The sequence below is a fragment of the Heterocephalus glaber genome, unplaced genomic scaffold (assembly GCF_053883595.1).
Source record: "Heterocephalus glaber isolate CG9 unplaced genomic scaffold, H.glaber_assembly_v1.0 deba00000331, whole genome shotgun sequence".
In the NCBI taxonomy this organism is placed as follows: Eukaryota; Metazoa; Chordata; class Mammalia; order Rodentia; family Bathyergidae; genus Heterocephalus; species Heterocephalus glaber.
The window spans coordinates 57,981,676-57,998,633 of NW_028258142.1; the positions used below are offsets into that span (position 1 = coordinate 57,981,676).

At 38.0% G+C, this 16,958-nt stretch overlaps 1 protein-coding gene across 22 annotated transcripts in view; it reads right to left on the bottom strand.

The window, feature by feature from the left end:
• The window catches only part of Greb1l (GREB1 like retinoic acid receptor coactivator), a 233,555-nt gene that overhangs the window by 72,321 nt on the left and 144,276 nt on the right, over positions 1 to 16,958 (bottom strand). For all 22 annotated transcript variants that reach the window (XR_015442405.1, XR_015442404.1, XM_021265171.2 and 19 more), the window contains one exon: positions 117 to 245. Coding sequence is in view for 20 of the 22 variants with exons in the window: in XM_021265171.2 (XP_021120830.1) it covers positions 117 to 245 (129 nt within the window). In the remaining 2 variants the exon portion in view is untranslated. The remainder of the gene's footprint in view (positions 1 to 116; positions 246 to 16,958) is intronic.

Consider the following 16,958-nt stretch of genomic DNA (forward strand, 5'->3'; position numbering starts at 1 on the left):
TTTTGTTTGGAACAGAGAGAACACAAAGCTTTGTATAACATTATGTGATTACAGACATCACATACATCTTTGATAAATTATGTATTTACCAAAGAAATGTAAGTAAGGAAAATCACCTGTGGCAAAAGTCTTCCCTACAGTCTGCAAAGATAAAGCCAGTGGTTTCACAATATTCTTATTCCAGGTCAGGTCCTGAGCGCCACTTAAATTGATTGCAGAATTAGCTGGACTGAGAACCGGTGAATCTTTAAAGAGAGAGAGGTTATTGAACTGAGCAACCACTTATATATGTGGGAAAGAAGTTCATTCAATAGATAAGTTGAGAAAATCAGATTGTAAGATTTCAGTTCTTTCCTTAAACTGGTTTGAGATTTTAGAAAAGTCAACTTCTCTATATTCAGGTTTAATTGGTTATTTAACCAACAATCACTAGAAGTCACTATGCGCTGGGTGCTAAGCTAAGTACTTCACATGTATTAATTCACTCAATCCCTGTAACAACTCTGTGAAGCAAGTATTACTATTGTAGGTAGCAGTGGTCATTAATTTAGTCCAAGTCAGATGACCTGTCATCAGGATACGTTCCACATCAAAGCTGTCCCACATATCCCTCAAAAACCATATTTTAATGAAATATGTTTATGAGTTTTTTTCAGAAAGTATTACACAAGTGAACTTATTGCAATCTAGGAGAAAATATTTTTCTCTAAAAGTTGCTTTCATTTTAAAAAATAAACTCGAATTAATTTATCACAATACCAGGTACATCCAAAAGAACGGCTCTATTTTGTTTCAGAAAATAATTCAGCATAGAAAAACCACATGCTATTTCAGAGACAGGCTAAGGCAAAAACAAAAACTCAAGCCAAGACAGACACAGTGGTGCACACCTGTGATCCCAGCTACTCAGGAGGCTAAGGAAGGAGGATCACAAATTCAAGCCCAGCTTGGGCAACCTACTGAGACCCTGTCTCAAAATAGAAAGTGCTAGAGATGTGGCTCAGTGGTACGGTGCACTCTCCTAGTATGTGCAAGGTCCAGGGTTCAATCCCTAGTACTATACTACACATATATACACCACACACACACACACGCACAGAGACTCATGCCAACAGAAGTTTTCCTTACTAAGAGACCCTGAGTCCCTGATTTTGCTCTGGCGAGACTGCTGGATCAGTTAAAGACAGGCAAGTATTCAAAGGGTCTGTTTTAAACTCGGAGTCTGAAAAATGAAGTGTTCTAGAAAGCAATACCATGGTGCTATTTAGAAGTTATCTAAAAAGTTATTTTTCATACCATAGCCTGATATCTGATTAATCAAATCAGTGCTGCTTGTAAGAATGCGAAGAATGAAATGGTCCCCTGTTGGTATGGAACAGTTAATCTCAGGGCCTGACTTAATCAGCAGGGAAGATTGTCAGGTCCACTGGAAGAACAGGGGCTAGCAAGTACACATACATTACAAAGCTGCAGGAAACTGAAGACAGCCCAAGTTTTTCATGTCTTCTGAGAGCCTTAGAGGATAGAAAGCCCAGGGTTGGTAATTATGTTTCTGGCCACAATCCCACATTGTTTGGAACAAGATTGGAAGCTTACAAACTAGTTTATAGCTGCAATTTTAGCATATTCCTGACAAACAGTCCAGGTAAACACAGAGGCAAAATCTTTGACAAGTTATGAAGAATAGTAATTCACTTTATACTTCAAATCAATGAATTCAAATGAGGACAAAGATTTTCAAAATAATACAAAGGCATAAGATGAATGCATAGAAATGTTTTCATGTATAAATAAACAACAACCTATAGTTAGATAAAGGGATAAGCTTAATAAGAAATGTACGTTATGGTTTGGGCCTAGATGTCCTCCCAAAACCTCAGGTAGTCGTGAGTGGCTTTTTCAGAGGTGGGTGAATCTAGTGTGTGATTCTGGGATTAAGGGCATGTGATTACTAAATCAGTACACGATTGGTTTGGCACCGCCCTAATCCTGGTAGTCTGGATAAGATAAAAGGGGCAGAAAGACACTGTTGAGGTCCCCTTGTTGCTTTTGCTACTGAGTGGGCACGAACTGTTTCTCCTCTGCAATGCTCCTCTGCCATGTGCCTCTCTGCTGGGAGCCAGTCAATGACAGACTGAAACCTCTACAAACTGTAAGCTGCATAAATCCTTTTCCCTTCAAGTTTGGGTGTCGGGTATTTTGTCTCAGCAACAAGAGAAAAGGAACTAAGACAATGTAGATGACTACATAAGAAAACTTTATATGATTTTAAACATAATACAGTATCTAGGATTTGTTTTAAATATGATGGAATAAATAATATTAAATAATAATTGCCATGTGTTAGCAATATTGCAGCTGGGTGGCAGATCCATGGTGATGGTTCAATATATTATTCTGTTTTTCTTATTTGTTTTTTGTACTGGAGATTGAACTCAGGACCTTGCGCTTGTGAGGCAGGCGATATTATTCTGGGTTTTTTTTCTTTTGGTACCAGGGATTGAACTCCAGTCCTTACACTTACAAGGCAGGCAGCGGAACCACTGAACTAAATCCTCAGCCCCATATTCTGGTTTTTTATGTGTTTGAAAATTTCCTGTTAAAAATTTTATAAAATAAAAAATATTTCTGAGGATTATAAAAATAGACTTGAATAAATATGAAGAAATAAAATGTTCTGAGCAAGAATACTCAAATGTCAAAAAGATGCCAACTGTCTTAATTTATAAATTTTAATGTGGTCCTAAGAAACTAACAACAGCTTTAGATATTATTATAATTTCTATTAGGATTATTAGAATGTTTTAACTAGGCAACCTTATAATGTTGATATACAGAAATATACAGACAAGAACAGCTAAAAATATTCTGAAAAATAAGAGAAAGGAGGAGAGGTTTGAAATGATAACATAATTAGATGTTTAAAAGCCTCACTGAGTAAAACACAATGGTATTGGTACACAAACAAAATAATGGAACAAAAAATACAGCAAGAAATAGATGCAAATACACCTGAGAATTTAGTATAAGAAAAATACAGCAGCTCAAATCAGCAATGAAAATGAACCATTCGAAACACTGGTTTTTTGTGTGTTTTTTGTACCAGGGATTGAACTTGGGACCTTGTGCTCGCAAGGCAGGCGGCGGAACCACTGAGCTAAATCCCTGGCTTGACACACTTTGTTGAGACAAAGGGCTATAAAGAAAAAAATAAAGTTGCCCAAGGAAAATTAGACATCACTTTAAGATAAAATTAAACATGGGATGCCACTAAAGACATATAGCCAGTCATCCCTAATTATCTGTGGGAAAGTGGTTCCAGGACCACTGTAGATACCAAAATCTGCAAATGTTTAATTCTCTTATACAAAAGGGAGTGGCATGTACATCTAACCTGCATACAACCTCCCTGATATAAAGCATCTCTAGATTACTTATTTTTTTGTTTTGTTTTTTTTTGGTACCCGGGATCGAACTCAGGACCTTGTGCTTGTGAGGCAGGTGCCAGAACCACTGAGCTAAATCCCCAGCCCTCTAGATTACTTATAATAAGTGTAATGCAATGTAACACAATGTAAATAGTTGTTAAACTATGTCGTTCAGGGAATAATGACAAGAAAAAAGGCTGTACACGTTCCATATGAATGCAATTTTTTCCAAATATATATATATATATATATATTTTTTTTTTTTTTCTTTTTCTTTTTTTTTGGTGCCGGGGATCAAACTCAGGACCTTGTGCTTTCAAGGAAAGCATGCCACTGAGCTAAGTCCCTGGCCCTCCAAATATTTTTGATCAGCAGTTGGTTGGCTCTGTGGATGCAGAACATGCACATGTGGAATCTGTGGAGGTGTAACTGTTGACAATGGAGGGCCATCTGGGCCTAGAGGGAAATGGATGGCTGTACATATTTACATTAAGAAAAGAAGAAAGACCTCAAATCAAGAAACTTAAGATTTGAATTTTTAAAAATAGAAGAGCAAATTAAATCCAAAGTAAGCAGAAATGAATAAAAATAACAGAGCAGATATGAATGAGAAACAATTGTGAAAATCCACACACCAAAAATTTGTTCTTTGAGTGGTACACTTTTAATTCTCCTAATTCTCTCTTTAATTCCAGAATGATGACAGACAGAGACAGAGATAGGACATAGATGAGATAGATAGATACAAAATAAAAAATAAAAGAGGGGGCATCATTAGCAACCCTGATGATAAAAAGAATTGTGAGCGCTGTGAACAATGGTATGCCATTGGTATGAACTGAACTGTGCCTCCCCAAAGTTCATACGTTGGGGCCCTAATCCCGAGAACCTCAGAATGTGACTGGGCCTGGAGACAGGGTCTTTCATGAGGTAACTAAGGTTAAGTGGGGTCCCTGGGTGGGTTCTGACCCCACATGACTGATGTCCACATAAGAAGAGGAGGACACTCCACAGACGCCGTGCACAGACACAAGGCATGTGAGGACACACCGAAATGGTGCATCAACCCTGCTAACATTTCAGTTTTGACCTCTAGCCTCTCAGGCTGTGAGAAAATAAATTTTTTTTATCAGTGTTGTTATGGCAGCCCTGGCAAACTAACATAGCCATCAACCTAGATAACTTCAATTAGATAATGAGACTTGAAATGGACAGATTTCTACAGCAGAAATCACCAAAACGGATTCAAGAAGAGATACAAAATCTAAATGAAACACAAAAACTGAATTAGTTAAAAGAAGAACAAAAACCAAATCCTCAACTCTCCACAAAGAAAAACCAGGGCTCAGAAGACTTCATTTGAGAACTCTAGTATTGATGAAGTAATAACATTCCTTCACAAACTCTTCCAAAAAGTAAGAAAGAACAGAACATTTCTCAACTCATCTTATGTGGTCAACATTATCCTGATATCAAAACCAGAGAACGATTTCAAAAGTGAAGCAACCTACAGAGTAATTTATAAAACTTATGCATAAAAAATGCTCAGGAAAAAAAAATACTAGCAAATAGAATCTAGAATCTAGCAGCACATAAAAAGGCTTGTATGTCTCATGACCAAGTGAGATTCACACCAGGCATCTAAGGTTGTTTAACATAAAAATCTATCAATGTAATGCACTGTATTAGTGGAACAAGGGACAAAACCACATGATGTCACCTCAATAGACACAGATAAAGAACTTGACAAAATTCGACTCCGTTTCATGATAAAAATAATCAGCAAACAAGGAATAGAAAGAATTGTCCTCACCTTGATAAAAAGCATCTGGGGAAAAAGCCACTGCTAGGATGACACTTAATGGTAAAACACTATGTGGTCTAAGATCAATGTATGATCTGGATGAAGCTCAGATATTCATTCTTGCCGCTTCTATTAAAATTGCACAGAAGGTTTCATCTAAGGTAATTAGGTTTTTTTGTTGCTGTTGTCGGTATCGGGGATCGAACTCGCGTCCTTTTGCTTGCACAGCAGGCAGCGAAACCACTGAGCTAAATCCCCAGCCCTATCTAAGGTAATTAGGAAAGAAATAAAATAAAATGTATACAGGTTGGTAGGAAAAGTAAAACCACATGTATTTAGAGATGGCATGATCAGCTCTGTGAATAAGGAACCCACAGGCATATTTTGGCTCACGATTGCAGCCCCTGGCTGGCCGCTCCAAGACAAATGGTATGGTAGAGGAGCAGAGCAGAGCAGAGCAAAGTTGCTTACAGCATGGTGGCCAGGAAATAGAAAGTGAAGAGGAGCCCAGAGGGAGATAAATCCTTCCAGGTCACATCACCAGTGACCCGTTTCTAAGCAGGCCCTTCTCCTAGGGCACATTCACAGCTGAACTCATTAATGTTGAATCCCCTGATAAATACAGAACCCCCATGATTCGTGCACATTCCGGAATCCCTGCCTCAGAGTGTAGAAGAGTTTAGGGGACATTCTAGATCTAAATAATAACAATACTAAAAGCCATTTCAATATGCACTTTTAATAGGAGAACTGTATGCTATATTAATCATATTTCAAACTATTACTTTAAAACACTAAAATTATAGGCTGGGGATTTAGCTCAGTGGCACCATGCCTGCCCCACAAGCGCCAGGTCCTGAGTTCAATCCCCGATACAAAACAAACAAACAAACACAAAACACTAAAATTATACATCAGGGAAAATATTTTTAACTAATAACACAGATAATTATGCTATACACGCCCATCACCAGAAACCAATACAGAGGAAAAAAAAAACCCAGCACTCTAGTGCTGGTGCCCTAAATCACATCCTCATTGGTCCTCCTTTGATTTCAGCAGGGCTCCCCAGTGGATGGGTCTGACTCCTGGAAACAGTCTCCTACCTTAGGTTCACATCTAGTTCCTTCCCTTCTTCCATTCCTCCCTCTTCTTTTTTTTCCTTGGGGGGGGGGTGTATTGGGGATTAAACCCAGGGCATTGAATCCAGGCCTTCAAACTTGATTTGCACCCAAAATTTTTTAAATTTTGATTTTAAGACAGGGTCTCACTAAGTCACTATGTTGCCCAGATTGGGCTCAAACTTGTGATCCTCCTGTCTCTTCCTCCCAGAGCACTGGGATTACAGGTGTTGCTTCAAGGCCTGGCATCCTGGACATTTATATACATGTGAGAAATTATATATAATAAATATAAATACATATATATTGAGGTTTATTCATTGCTGACTTGTTTGGAAACAATATAGATGGCCATCAACCAGGAATGGGTTAAATAAACTATGGCATATACAGATTACATGATGGTATGTAGCAGGAAAGCATTAACGAGGAAGATTTCTACTGATTTGGAAAGATCTCTAAGACACAGCAGTATGAAAACTGAAATGCAGAACTGTGCACACAGATGTGTAAAACTTAGAATCTGTATTGTGCTTGATTGAATAGATACAAAGAAAATTTAGAAAGATACATAAGAAACTCATTCCATTACATCTCTAGAAACAGACGGGATGGAAGAGAGCCTCACTTGACATGTATTTGAAGGTATTATATATGTGTGTACATACACATGCACATAGGTATTTTTGAAAAACATGTAATGTTTCAAAACAGTGGAATAAATGATTAAAAATAAGAATAGAAAATGGTTATATGTAGATAGAAACCTGGTATCAGAAGTATTTCTTAAATATATAAAATGCCACCATGTCTGGCTTCATGTTTATTTTTGTCCTCTGTACATAACTTTTTTTCTCTGGCTTGGTAAATGTTCTATGTGAACTGGAGGAGAACATTATTCTGTTGTTGTGGAGGGGAATATTAAATAAATGTCATGTTAAGTTGGTTGATAGTACTGTTCAAATATTCTGTATATTTTTGTTGATTTTCTACCTATTCTATTATTGAGAAAGAGATACTGAAATACCTGACTCTAACAGATTTGTTTTTTAAAGTAATTCTATCAGTTTTTGTCTCATCTATTTTAAAGCTCTGTCAAGTTTTTAGGATTATTATGTTTTCTTTATTATTTGACCTCCTGTATTATTATGAAATGAACTCTTTAATTTCTGGTAATATTCTTTATTCTGAAATCTATTTTGCCTGATGTTAATTTAGCCACTCAAGTTTTCTTTTAGCATTGTACTTTAAAAAATACTTTTGCCGTTAACTCATTTGTATCTTTATATTTTAATTGTATTTCATGTAGGCAAAATAGAGTGAGGTCTTTTTAAAAATCATGTTTGATAATCTCTGCCTCTGAATTGGAGTGTTTATATCATTTACATTTTTTTTTGGTACCGGGATCGAACTCAGGTCCTTGCACTTGTGAGGCAGGGGGCAGAACCACTGAGCTAAATCCCCGGGCCAATACATCATTTACATTTAATGTGGTTCTTGATGTGGGTAACTGAATCATAGTGCTGTTTGCTTTCTACTTTTCCCATTGATTCTCTGATCCCCTTTTCTACTTTCAGCCTTCTTTTGGATTAACCAAGTATTTTTCATGATTACATTTTATTTCCTTTGTTATCAACTAAAACTCTGGTTATTTTAGTAGTTGCTTTAGGATCTATATAATACATATCTTAACTTATAGTAAAACTTCAAACAATGTTGCACAATTTCACATATATGTGTAGTATAAGAACATTAAAATAGTATGCTTCCATATTTGTCCTTCGTGCCTTTATGCTATTTTATGCATTATACTTTTGCATATATTATCTCATAAAATATTGCTTTGATAGAATCAAAACTTTCACAGATATGAATGGACCTGGCATTATGAATTTTCCTAGATGTGAACAAATCATGGAAGTAGCTCACCCGTCTGCCAGACATGGTCACAATTGTGCTGTCGTGTGCTTACTGTGCAGTGGGATAATGTACAGTAGTATAGTACAGTCAGGGACTTACTGTATTTTTGTAACTTTGGGTTTTTTTAGGCTTTATGTATATTTGTGTCAAAGGTGTATAAGACTTACTTTGTTGGACTTACAAATGAATCTATCTTATGAACGTTCTCCTGGAAACTTACTGCAATCTTGAAATGAATGTCAGACATTATTGATTTCCCCTTGTTGGTGCTGGCTAGTTTTCTATTCCTGTAAGTATCCTTAAGCTTTGAGCAACCATTTAAATTATTCAGAAACAATTTGAAAAGAAAAAGCCATTCATAAAGTACTTCAATATTATTTCATTTCTATATCATTAAAAAGACAAAAACCATACTATTTTACGGGTGCATACACAGCACAGAGCTTACCTTTGAGCACAGGGAGGGGACGGGAGGGGGAAAGGAAAAGAAGAAAGAAGGTCACTGGCTGCTGGCACTGTTTTGTTTTCCTTTAGGATTTTGCTTTTATATTTTCAGGCAGGATTGGAGCAGGACTTCGTGCAAAACTCAATCTTTTTTTTTGGTGCCAGGGATCGAACTCGGGTCCTTCCGCTTGCAAGGCAGGCAGCGGAACCACTAAGCTAAATCCCCAGCCCCAAGGAGTGGTGTAAAACTAACTATGCTCCAACACTGGGTCAGACCTAAGTGCTCTACTCAATTCCCAATGAATTATATAGTCTTCCTGCTTGGCCGGTGGGAACAGCTGCTGTTCTTGACCCTGTGTGAATGCTGGGCAGTTTCCTTTAATCCCTGTGGATGATACTTTTACCAGCCTTAAGTGGTTTCTTCACATATAGGTACCACTTCCTTCCACTACACTCAAGGGATCTTCTGGCTCCACACTCTCGCCCCTCCCTGGCTCATGGTGTGGGAGCCCTCTGAAGCCAGCACACTGAGGCTGCAGTAAGGCTCATCCCACCTCCCATCTCCCAGAGATCACTGTCTTTCATAGCCTGATGTGCAGTGTCTGGAACACTGGTTTTCACGTAGTTTTGTGTGGTACTTTTTGTTGTTTCAGATAGAAAGGTAAGTGCAGTCCCTTTTCGCCAAAAAAGCAAATGTTGAGTTGATCTGCGATGGATGTTTTAACCTTGGTGCTCCCCCTTTGCACTTCCTGCCTCTTGTTCTTCTCTTGAAATTGGAGACACAAGAGCATTTTACAGACCCCTGAGTAGAGATCGATCCTTGCATCTCCATTTCCTATTACCCAGTAATTGCTCATAAAATTGTTCAGTAGGGAACAAGAGAATTTGAATTCTAGTTTTGTTACTTTCTCGTATTTTGAACTTAAACCACAAGCTACTACCTGTATTCCTGCACATGTAGACAATGCTGAAGAAAAATTGGTAAAATGCAAATGTTTCCTACTATATGGTACTTCTGGTTTAATTCTGAGAAGTTCTGAAGTTTAACCTATGAAAGATACAAAATTCAAAAACTGAAACAAATATGCTAAAATAACACTTCTCCCGTAAACCATTGATTTTTCTTTTAGTACATGCCTTATTCACATTACCTTTTGACATGTTATAACAAAAACAAGAGTTTGAATATTAATTTCCTTAACAAAATTATTTCCAGTGTGGCTGCACAGTGTTCACAATGATCTTTTTTAGCATCTTTGTCCTGTGTGGATGCCATGATTTATTCAACTATTTCTATACTAAGTTGCTTCTCCTTTTTGGTTAATATAAAAGGATGTCTTGCCTCTCCTTTCGGGTTATGTTCTTGGCTAGCCTTCTAAGTGAGATTACCAGAGCAAAAGGGTATAAATATGTTTAATGTTCTCATTACGTATTGCCAAGTTGCTGTCTTAAAAGGTCATATCACTGTTCACCTTCACCAGTCTGACGGAGTGTGTCACTTTTACCATGTCCTGGTCAGTGCTGTAATATTATCGCTTTGAGTGTTTTGGCTGATGTAATAGATGACAATGACTTTTCACTGTTATGACTTACAGTTTCCTTATATCTACAAAGAGAGCCATTCTTCAGTATACTTGCCAAATACTTGTATTTTTCTTTTGCAAGAGAACTCTTCCAAGTGCATTCATGGCTTTCAGCCTCCCCTCCTGTCTTAGAAGGAAGCAATAATTGGTTTTCTTTCTTTTCCCTCCCATTCATTCATACATACATTCATCAAATATTTACTGAGCCTCTTTGATATGCCAGGTACTACACCAGGCTCTGGGGCTGTACTGGAGAAAGAAGACACAACCCTTGACTATAAGGAGTTTGCAATGTAAAATAAGAGTCTATATGTTCCCAATATGTTGTTAGGAAGGGGAAAATCTGCCAGCCAAAGTGTCACCACACTTAGAAAAAGGAGACTGTTTTGGTAAAGCGTTAATTGAATATTCTTGAGGAACTAATTTGGAAGAACTTTTTTTTTCCTGGTCCTGGGGATCAAACTTAGGACCTTGTGCTTCCCAGGCAGGCGTGGTGCTACTGAGCTACACCCCCAGCCCCTGAAAGAATAACTTTTAATTACCTGGGCCTCGGGGGTTGGACCTCAGGGAAGGAAGTTTAGCATCCAAAGGAGAACAAATCTAAAGAGGACAGCATGAACACAGTCACATTGTAGAGAAAGTTAAATGATGCTTTCTTATAAAAACTGCTTTCTAAACAGCTGTCACTGGGCACAGAGAAGGTGTATGGGGGTAGGGGTGGGAACAAGTTAGAAGTTGTATGAGCAAGGCAGGCCTGGGTTGGATGCAGTGCGCCATAGAATGTTGTGGACATTCAGAAGTACCATGAAAGCTCTAAACTCTCAGAAGTCAAAGACAAGGAGGCCAAGAGGTGGCAGGGAAGGACATGTGTTGGGCACTTCCTACCTGTCCCCTCTTGCAGAACAAGGCAGCCATGAGGCTCCACACTGAAGCACTGCCCTGACAGTATAGAGCTGGTACCTGGCCACCATGAGGTGAGCAGCTTTGCTCCACCACACACTTCCTAGCATGATGTTCAGCCTCACCACAAGGCCAAAAGCAACAGAGCCAAACGGCCATGGACTCAAACCTCTGAAACTGTAAGCCAAAGTAAACCTCTCTTCATTAGTTGCTTATCTCAGGTATTTGTCATATAACAGAAAGTCAACTGATACAACCACCATCTAAGTCAAGAGAAAGAACAGAAATAAAACACTTCCAGGAGCTAGTAGCCTCCTTTCTCCTCCTCCAATACCACCTTCCTCCCTGTGCCCAGAGGGAGTCATTGTGTTATGTATGTATCCCTAATATAGTTTTGCCTTTTTCTGAACATCGTGGAGATGAAACAATATTGAACTGAGCCTTTTACAACTTACTTTTATGGCTCACCATCATGATTTGTAAGATTCATCTATATTGCTGGATGCAGGTAGTTGTTCATTTCCAGTGCCATATGGTACTTTATTACATAAATATATTCATTTTTATTCTCCATTCTACTATTGAACATTTGAGCTGTTTTCAGCTTGTGAGGTACACTGCTATAAACGATCTTGTACCTATCTAGCTCTTGGTGCACAGGTGCAAGAATTTATTTAAGGAAAAGAATAGCCAGATTATAGGGTATGCACATTTTTTACTTTCCTGTGTATTACAGATTACTTGGAAAATAGTACCACTAGTTAACACTCTTAGCAGCAGTGTGTACTGGTTCTTGTTTAAGTCTTTGGCAACATTTACTATTGTCATCATTTAAATCACTCCCATTTTGGCAGGTATATAACAGCATCTCATATTTTTATTCTAATTTCCCTAATTACCAAAGTGGCTAATAATTTTTTCATATAAATTTTTGGTCATTTGGGCTTTCTGTTTTGTGAGTGCCTCCTGATGTCTTTACTCATTTTTTTCTATTGATGTATCTATTTCTCTCTCTCCCTCTCTTTTTTTTTTGGTACTGAGGATCGAACTCATGACATTGTGCTTGGGAAATAGGTGCGGTGCCACTGAGCTAAATCCCCAACCCTGATGTGTCTATTTCTTATTGATTCATAGGCATTCTTTATAAGTTCTTGACACTTGTCCTTTGTTAGCTGTATGTATTATACCAACTGTCTCCGAACTTATGGCTTGTGTTTTGCTCTCTTTACGGTGCCTTCTAATAATTAAACATTGCAATTATAATGGAGCAGAATAAATAATCAGTACTTTTTTTTTGGTACCCAGGATCAAATTCAGGACCTTGCGCTTGTGAGGGAGGCGGCAGAACCTCTCAGCTAAATCCCCCGCCCAATAATCAGTACTTTTTGTCTCTAAAGATATCCTTCCTGATCCTGTGGTCATGAAGGTATTTTACAACATTTTCTAAAAGCTTGATAATTTTGCCTTTCACATTTAGATCTTCTAGCCACCTGGGATTAACTAAAAATTTGGGGGTGTACTGGAGATTTAACCCAGGGCCCTTGCGCTGAGCTATATCTCCCCTCTCCCTTCCTTTTCCTTCTTTCCTTCTATCCTTTCCTCTTTCTTTCTATTTTTAGACAGCGTTTCACTGACTCACAATGTTACCAAGGCTAGACTCAAACCTGTGATCCTCCTCCCTCAACCTCCTAGAGTGCTGGGATTACAGGTGTGCACCACCACACCCAGCTTGATTTTCAGTATAGTATAAAACGGGGCTCCAGGTCATTTTTTTCCATATAGAATACCCAATTCCTGAGCACCATTCACTGAAAAGTCCCACTGATCTGCAAATCACTTGCTCAGCCTGAAATTCCCACATGGTAAATTAATCTATTGTGAGACTTTCTCCTCTGTTCTACAGCTGTGTCTATTCCTGCGCCCCCACCTTGTCTTCACTAGTAAAGCATTGTGGGGTTGGCATATGGCAGGGAAGCCCTTTCATGACTGCTCTAATATACGAGGGTTGGGGAGCAATGGGATTGTATCACTTTGTGCCTACAGAGAAGAAGATCCATCTCATGGCCCACATCTCTGGCTCCGATAACAGGGCCAACCTCATTAGGCAGAGAGGGCATCAGGAACAAGGTCAATGACACCCACAAGGGCTCAGGAAAGGAAACTTCATGTACCCCAAACATATACTAACAAAGTAAAATTTAAAAAATAAAATCAGCTGGGTATTTAGCTCAGTGGTTCCACCGCCTGTCTCGCAAGCACAAGGACCCAAGTTCAATCCCCAGTACCAAAAAAATATATAAAATCATTTAAAATATTTTTCTACAAAGGGCCCACATAGGCAAAGGTACTTAGAGCCCCCCAAAAGTCATACAACGGCTCTATCCAATAAGTTTTCTGTAAAGTTTTTCTATTACTTACGGGGCAGAGTTTAGAGAGCTCAGCTCTGTTCCCCTCTACAAGCCAGGGGAATAAAAACATCTGTCCTCCTAATGGTGAAAGAGTGTATCATCTCCATTTGGAAAAACCATACACACCAGTAAATTATAATCCCCCAGTGCTAATTTCAAGTTGAAATAAACATGGAATTCAAAAACATTTATTTTCAGGTACTGGACGACACAAGGATAAAACAGAATGAACATAAACTTCCTAGGATATAAGAGAGTATAGTTGGTTAAAAGTAATTATAATGGCAAGCTATGTCTCACTAGAAGTATGATAAGCAAGGCTGTCGGTTCTCACTGAACTGCAAAGCAGGCATTAACCTCAGTTTTACACAAGAAAAAACAATGGGACAGAACAATTGAGTGACTTATCCCAAGCCTCAGCCAATGTATACCAGGAGCAGCATTTGAATACCAGGTCTCTGACTCCAAGACTTGTTCTGAGATGGTGCTCATCACAGAAAAGATACTCAATAAGCTAGATGATAATGAGTTGAAAGAGTGTCACCCCAAAGGATCATATATTTTCTCAGAGCAGCTTTTTAATCTATCTTTTATAGTTTTATTAAGGTATATTTTACATGTCATAAAATTCCCCCATTTCAAGTAGACAATTTACTGGTTTTTAATAACTTTACCAGGTGGTGCAACCATCGCTATAAATCAGTTTTAGAACATTTCTGTCACCCAGTAAGCCTCATGCCCATTTTCTGTTAATCGTCATTCCTACTCCCTGCTCTTAGGCATGCACTAATACACTTCCTATCTCTATAAACATGCCTTTTTTGTGCAATTCACATAAATAGAATCATAAAATATTTGAACTCTTTTGCCTGATTCCTTTCATTTAACATCATGTTTTTCATAACCATCCAGGAGGCAGCATGTGTTAATATTTTGTTCTTTGTTACTGATGAATGGCATTCCATTATATGGATATACAATATTTTGTTTCTCCATTCAGGAGCTGACTGACATTTAGATTGTCTCCACTTTTTGACCATAGTAATAATGCTGTTACAAATCTTTGCACACATGTTGTTTTGAAGACATAGATTTTCATTTTTCTTGGGTAAAGACCTGGGAGAGGAATGGCTGGGTTTTATGTTTAACTTTTTGAGAAACTTACAAGTTATATTCCAAAGTGGGTGTCAAGTGGTTCCAGCATATCCCTCACAGCAGTGTCAGAAGGTTCCAATTTCTCCACATCCACATCCACTTGTTACTGTCTTTTTATTCTAATCACTTAAATAGGTATGAACTGGTATCTTATTATGGTTTTGATTTACATTTCCCTAATTACTAGTGATGTAGAACACCTTTTTTTAGTCATTTGTTTATATTTTCTGTAGAAATGTCTATCCCGAATCCTTGGCCCATGTTTTGATTAGATTGTCATCTTATTATTGGATTATAATTATGTATATTCTAGACACTAATGCTTTATTAGATTTGTGTTTTATAAATATTTTCCCAGTCTGTTGTTTATCTTTTCATTTTCTTAGTGGTGTCACATGAGATGTAAAAGTTTTGAATTTTAGTGAGGCCCATTTTATCAATTTTTCATAAATTAGCCCTTATATTTATATATTTCTGACAAATGCAACTTACTGAAGACAGCCTGGTCAACAAATGGCCTGGGACAATGAAATAGCCACGTGTACAAAGATGAGCACAGAGCTGGGGACACTGGTACTGCTTGTGAATCCCAGCACTCAGGGAGGCTGAGGCAGAAGTACAAGTTTGAGCCTCAGCTGAACAACGCAAGTGACTTAGCTAGACCATGTCTCAAGATAAAAAGGGCTAGGATGTAACTCAGTGAGAAAGGCCTTGGTTCAATTCCCAGCTCCAGGGGGATTAAAGAAAACATGAATTTAGACTTTCACTTACACCATACACAAAAATTAACTCAAAATGACCCACAGACTCAAACTTCAAGATTATAACAATGAAGCCTTTAGAAGGAAATCTGGGAATTTTCAAAGTCTTGGGTTATAAGAAATTTCTTTTTCATCTTTTCCAGAATCCTTGTTCTGATCAAGCACAATGTGTGTGTACATGCATGTGTGTATGGCAGGTGCGTATAGTGTAGGTAGATGTAGACATAGCCACTTTCAGTCAAAATGAGAAAACATTTCACTGGGATAGGTGACTAAAATTTGAATTATCAATAACATAAAAATGTTGAAAGAAAGGATGCATGGGAGAAGTGGCAAGCCAGCCAGAACAGAGCATCCAGAGCTTGGCAGGAGCAAATCTGTGTAAAGCAGTAAATTAATCCCTTCTTCAAATACTACGCAATGAGTAAGTACCCACATTTAAGGCTAAGAAACACTGACTGCAGGTGGTAACGGACTGCAGATTAAGATCAAGAAAAAGACAAATCTATAGAAAGGTGAATCTTAACCTTTGAGTTTAAAAGATGCTAACATGAAATTCTTATAGCCGACTGCCTTCAACATGTGTTGGAAGAAATTCCTGAAGCATCTATAAACACAAATTCATCAACAGGAAAGTGTTAGATACAAAGCCTTACTTCCGAAGGTATTTTCTTCTAGTAGACTCCCTGGATTGCACCTAATATAGTCGGTAACTAATTTCATGGTTAGACTGCCTCTTCCACCCCACAGGGAGCACACAGGAACACTGGAACAACACTTGGCCCCTTGTGTTCACTGTGACTCACCGAGTGACCTTCTCCTTTCTTTGCCTGTGTCTCATCATGGAACCAGGGAATCTTTTGCTAAAGCCAAAATCTTTGCAAAACCCCAATTTCCTCTTTCAGAACAAAATTTGTTTTCAAAACATATTGCCTGGTACAATTAAATTATTTTATTGCTTACCGGCATTTTAATATGTTTGCATTATTTTCAGGTACACCTTGTTATTGATACATCCACCTTCCCTCATAGGAAAAGAAACATGTTTTATTGTGTTCTAATCCCTTCTATGAGTGGCTTTTAAATCACTAGACCCCCGCTTTGTAACATCTGATAAAGTTCTTAGAATATAATAAACACTTGATACATTCTGGTTGGAATGAAGTAAATATTAATCTTTAATACTGCAATGTTAAAGTTACATTTGATTAAACTCAAGGTCCAATGTCATAATATACCACTGAATATGTCAAATATTAAAATAATATTCTAGGAAAGACATGTAGGTTTGCCATTAATGCAATGAAGGGTAATCTTTCAATGCCAAGAGCCAAATGCCAACTTTTTCATGTCACCCAGTGACATGCTGTTCCCCTATTTATTCTAAGGAGAAATGTTCTCTCCTCTTAGGTCACAGGCTCTACCTATGCCTCC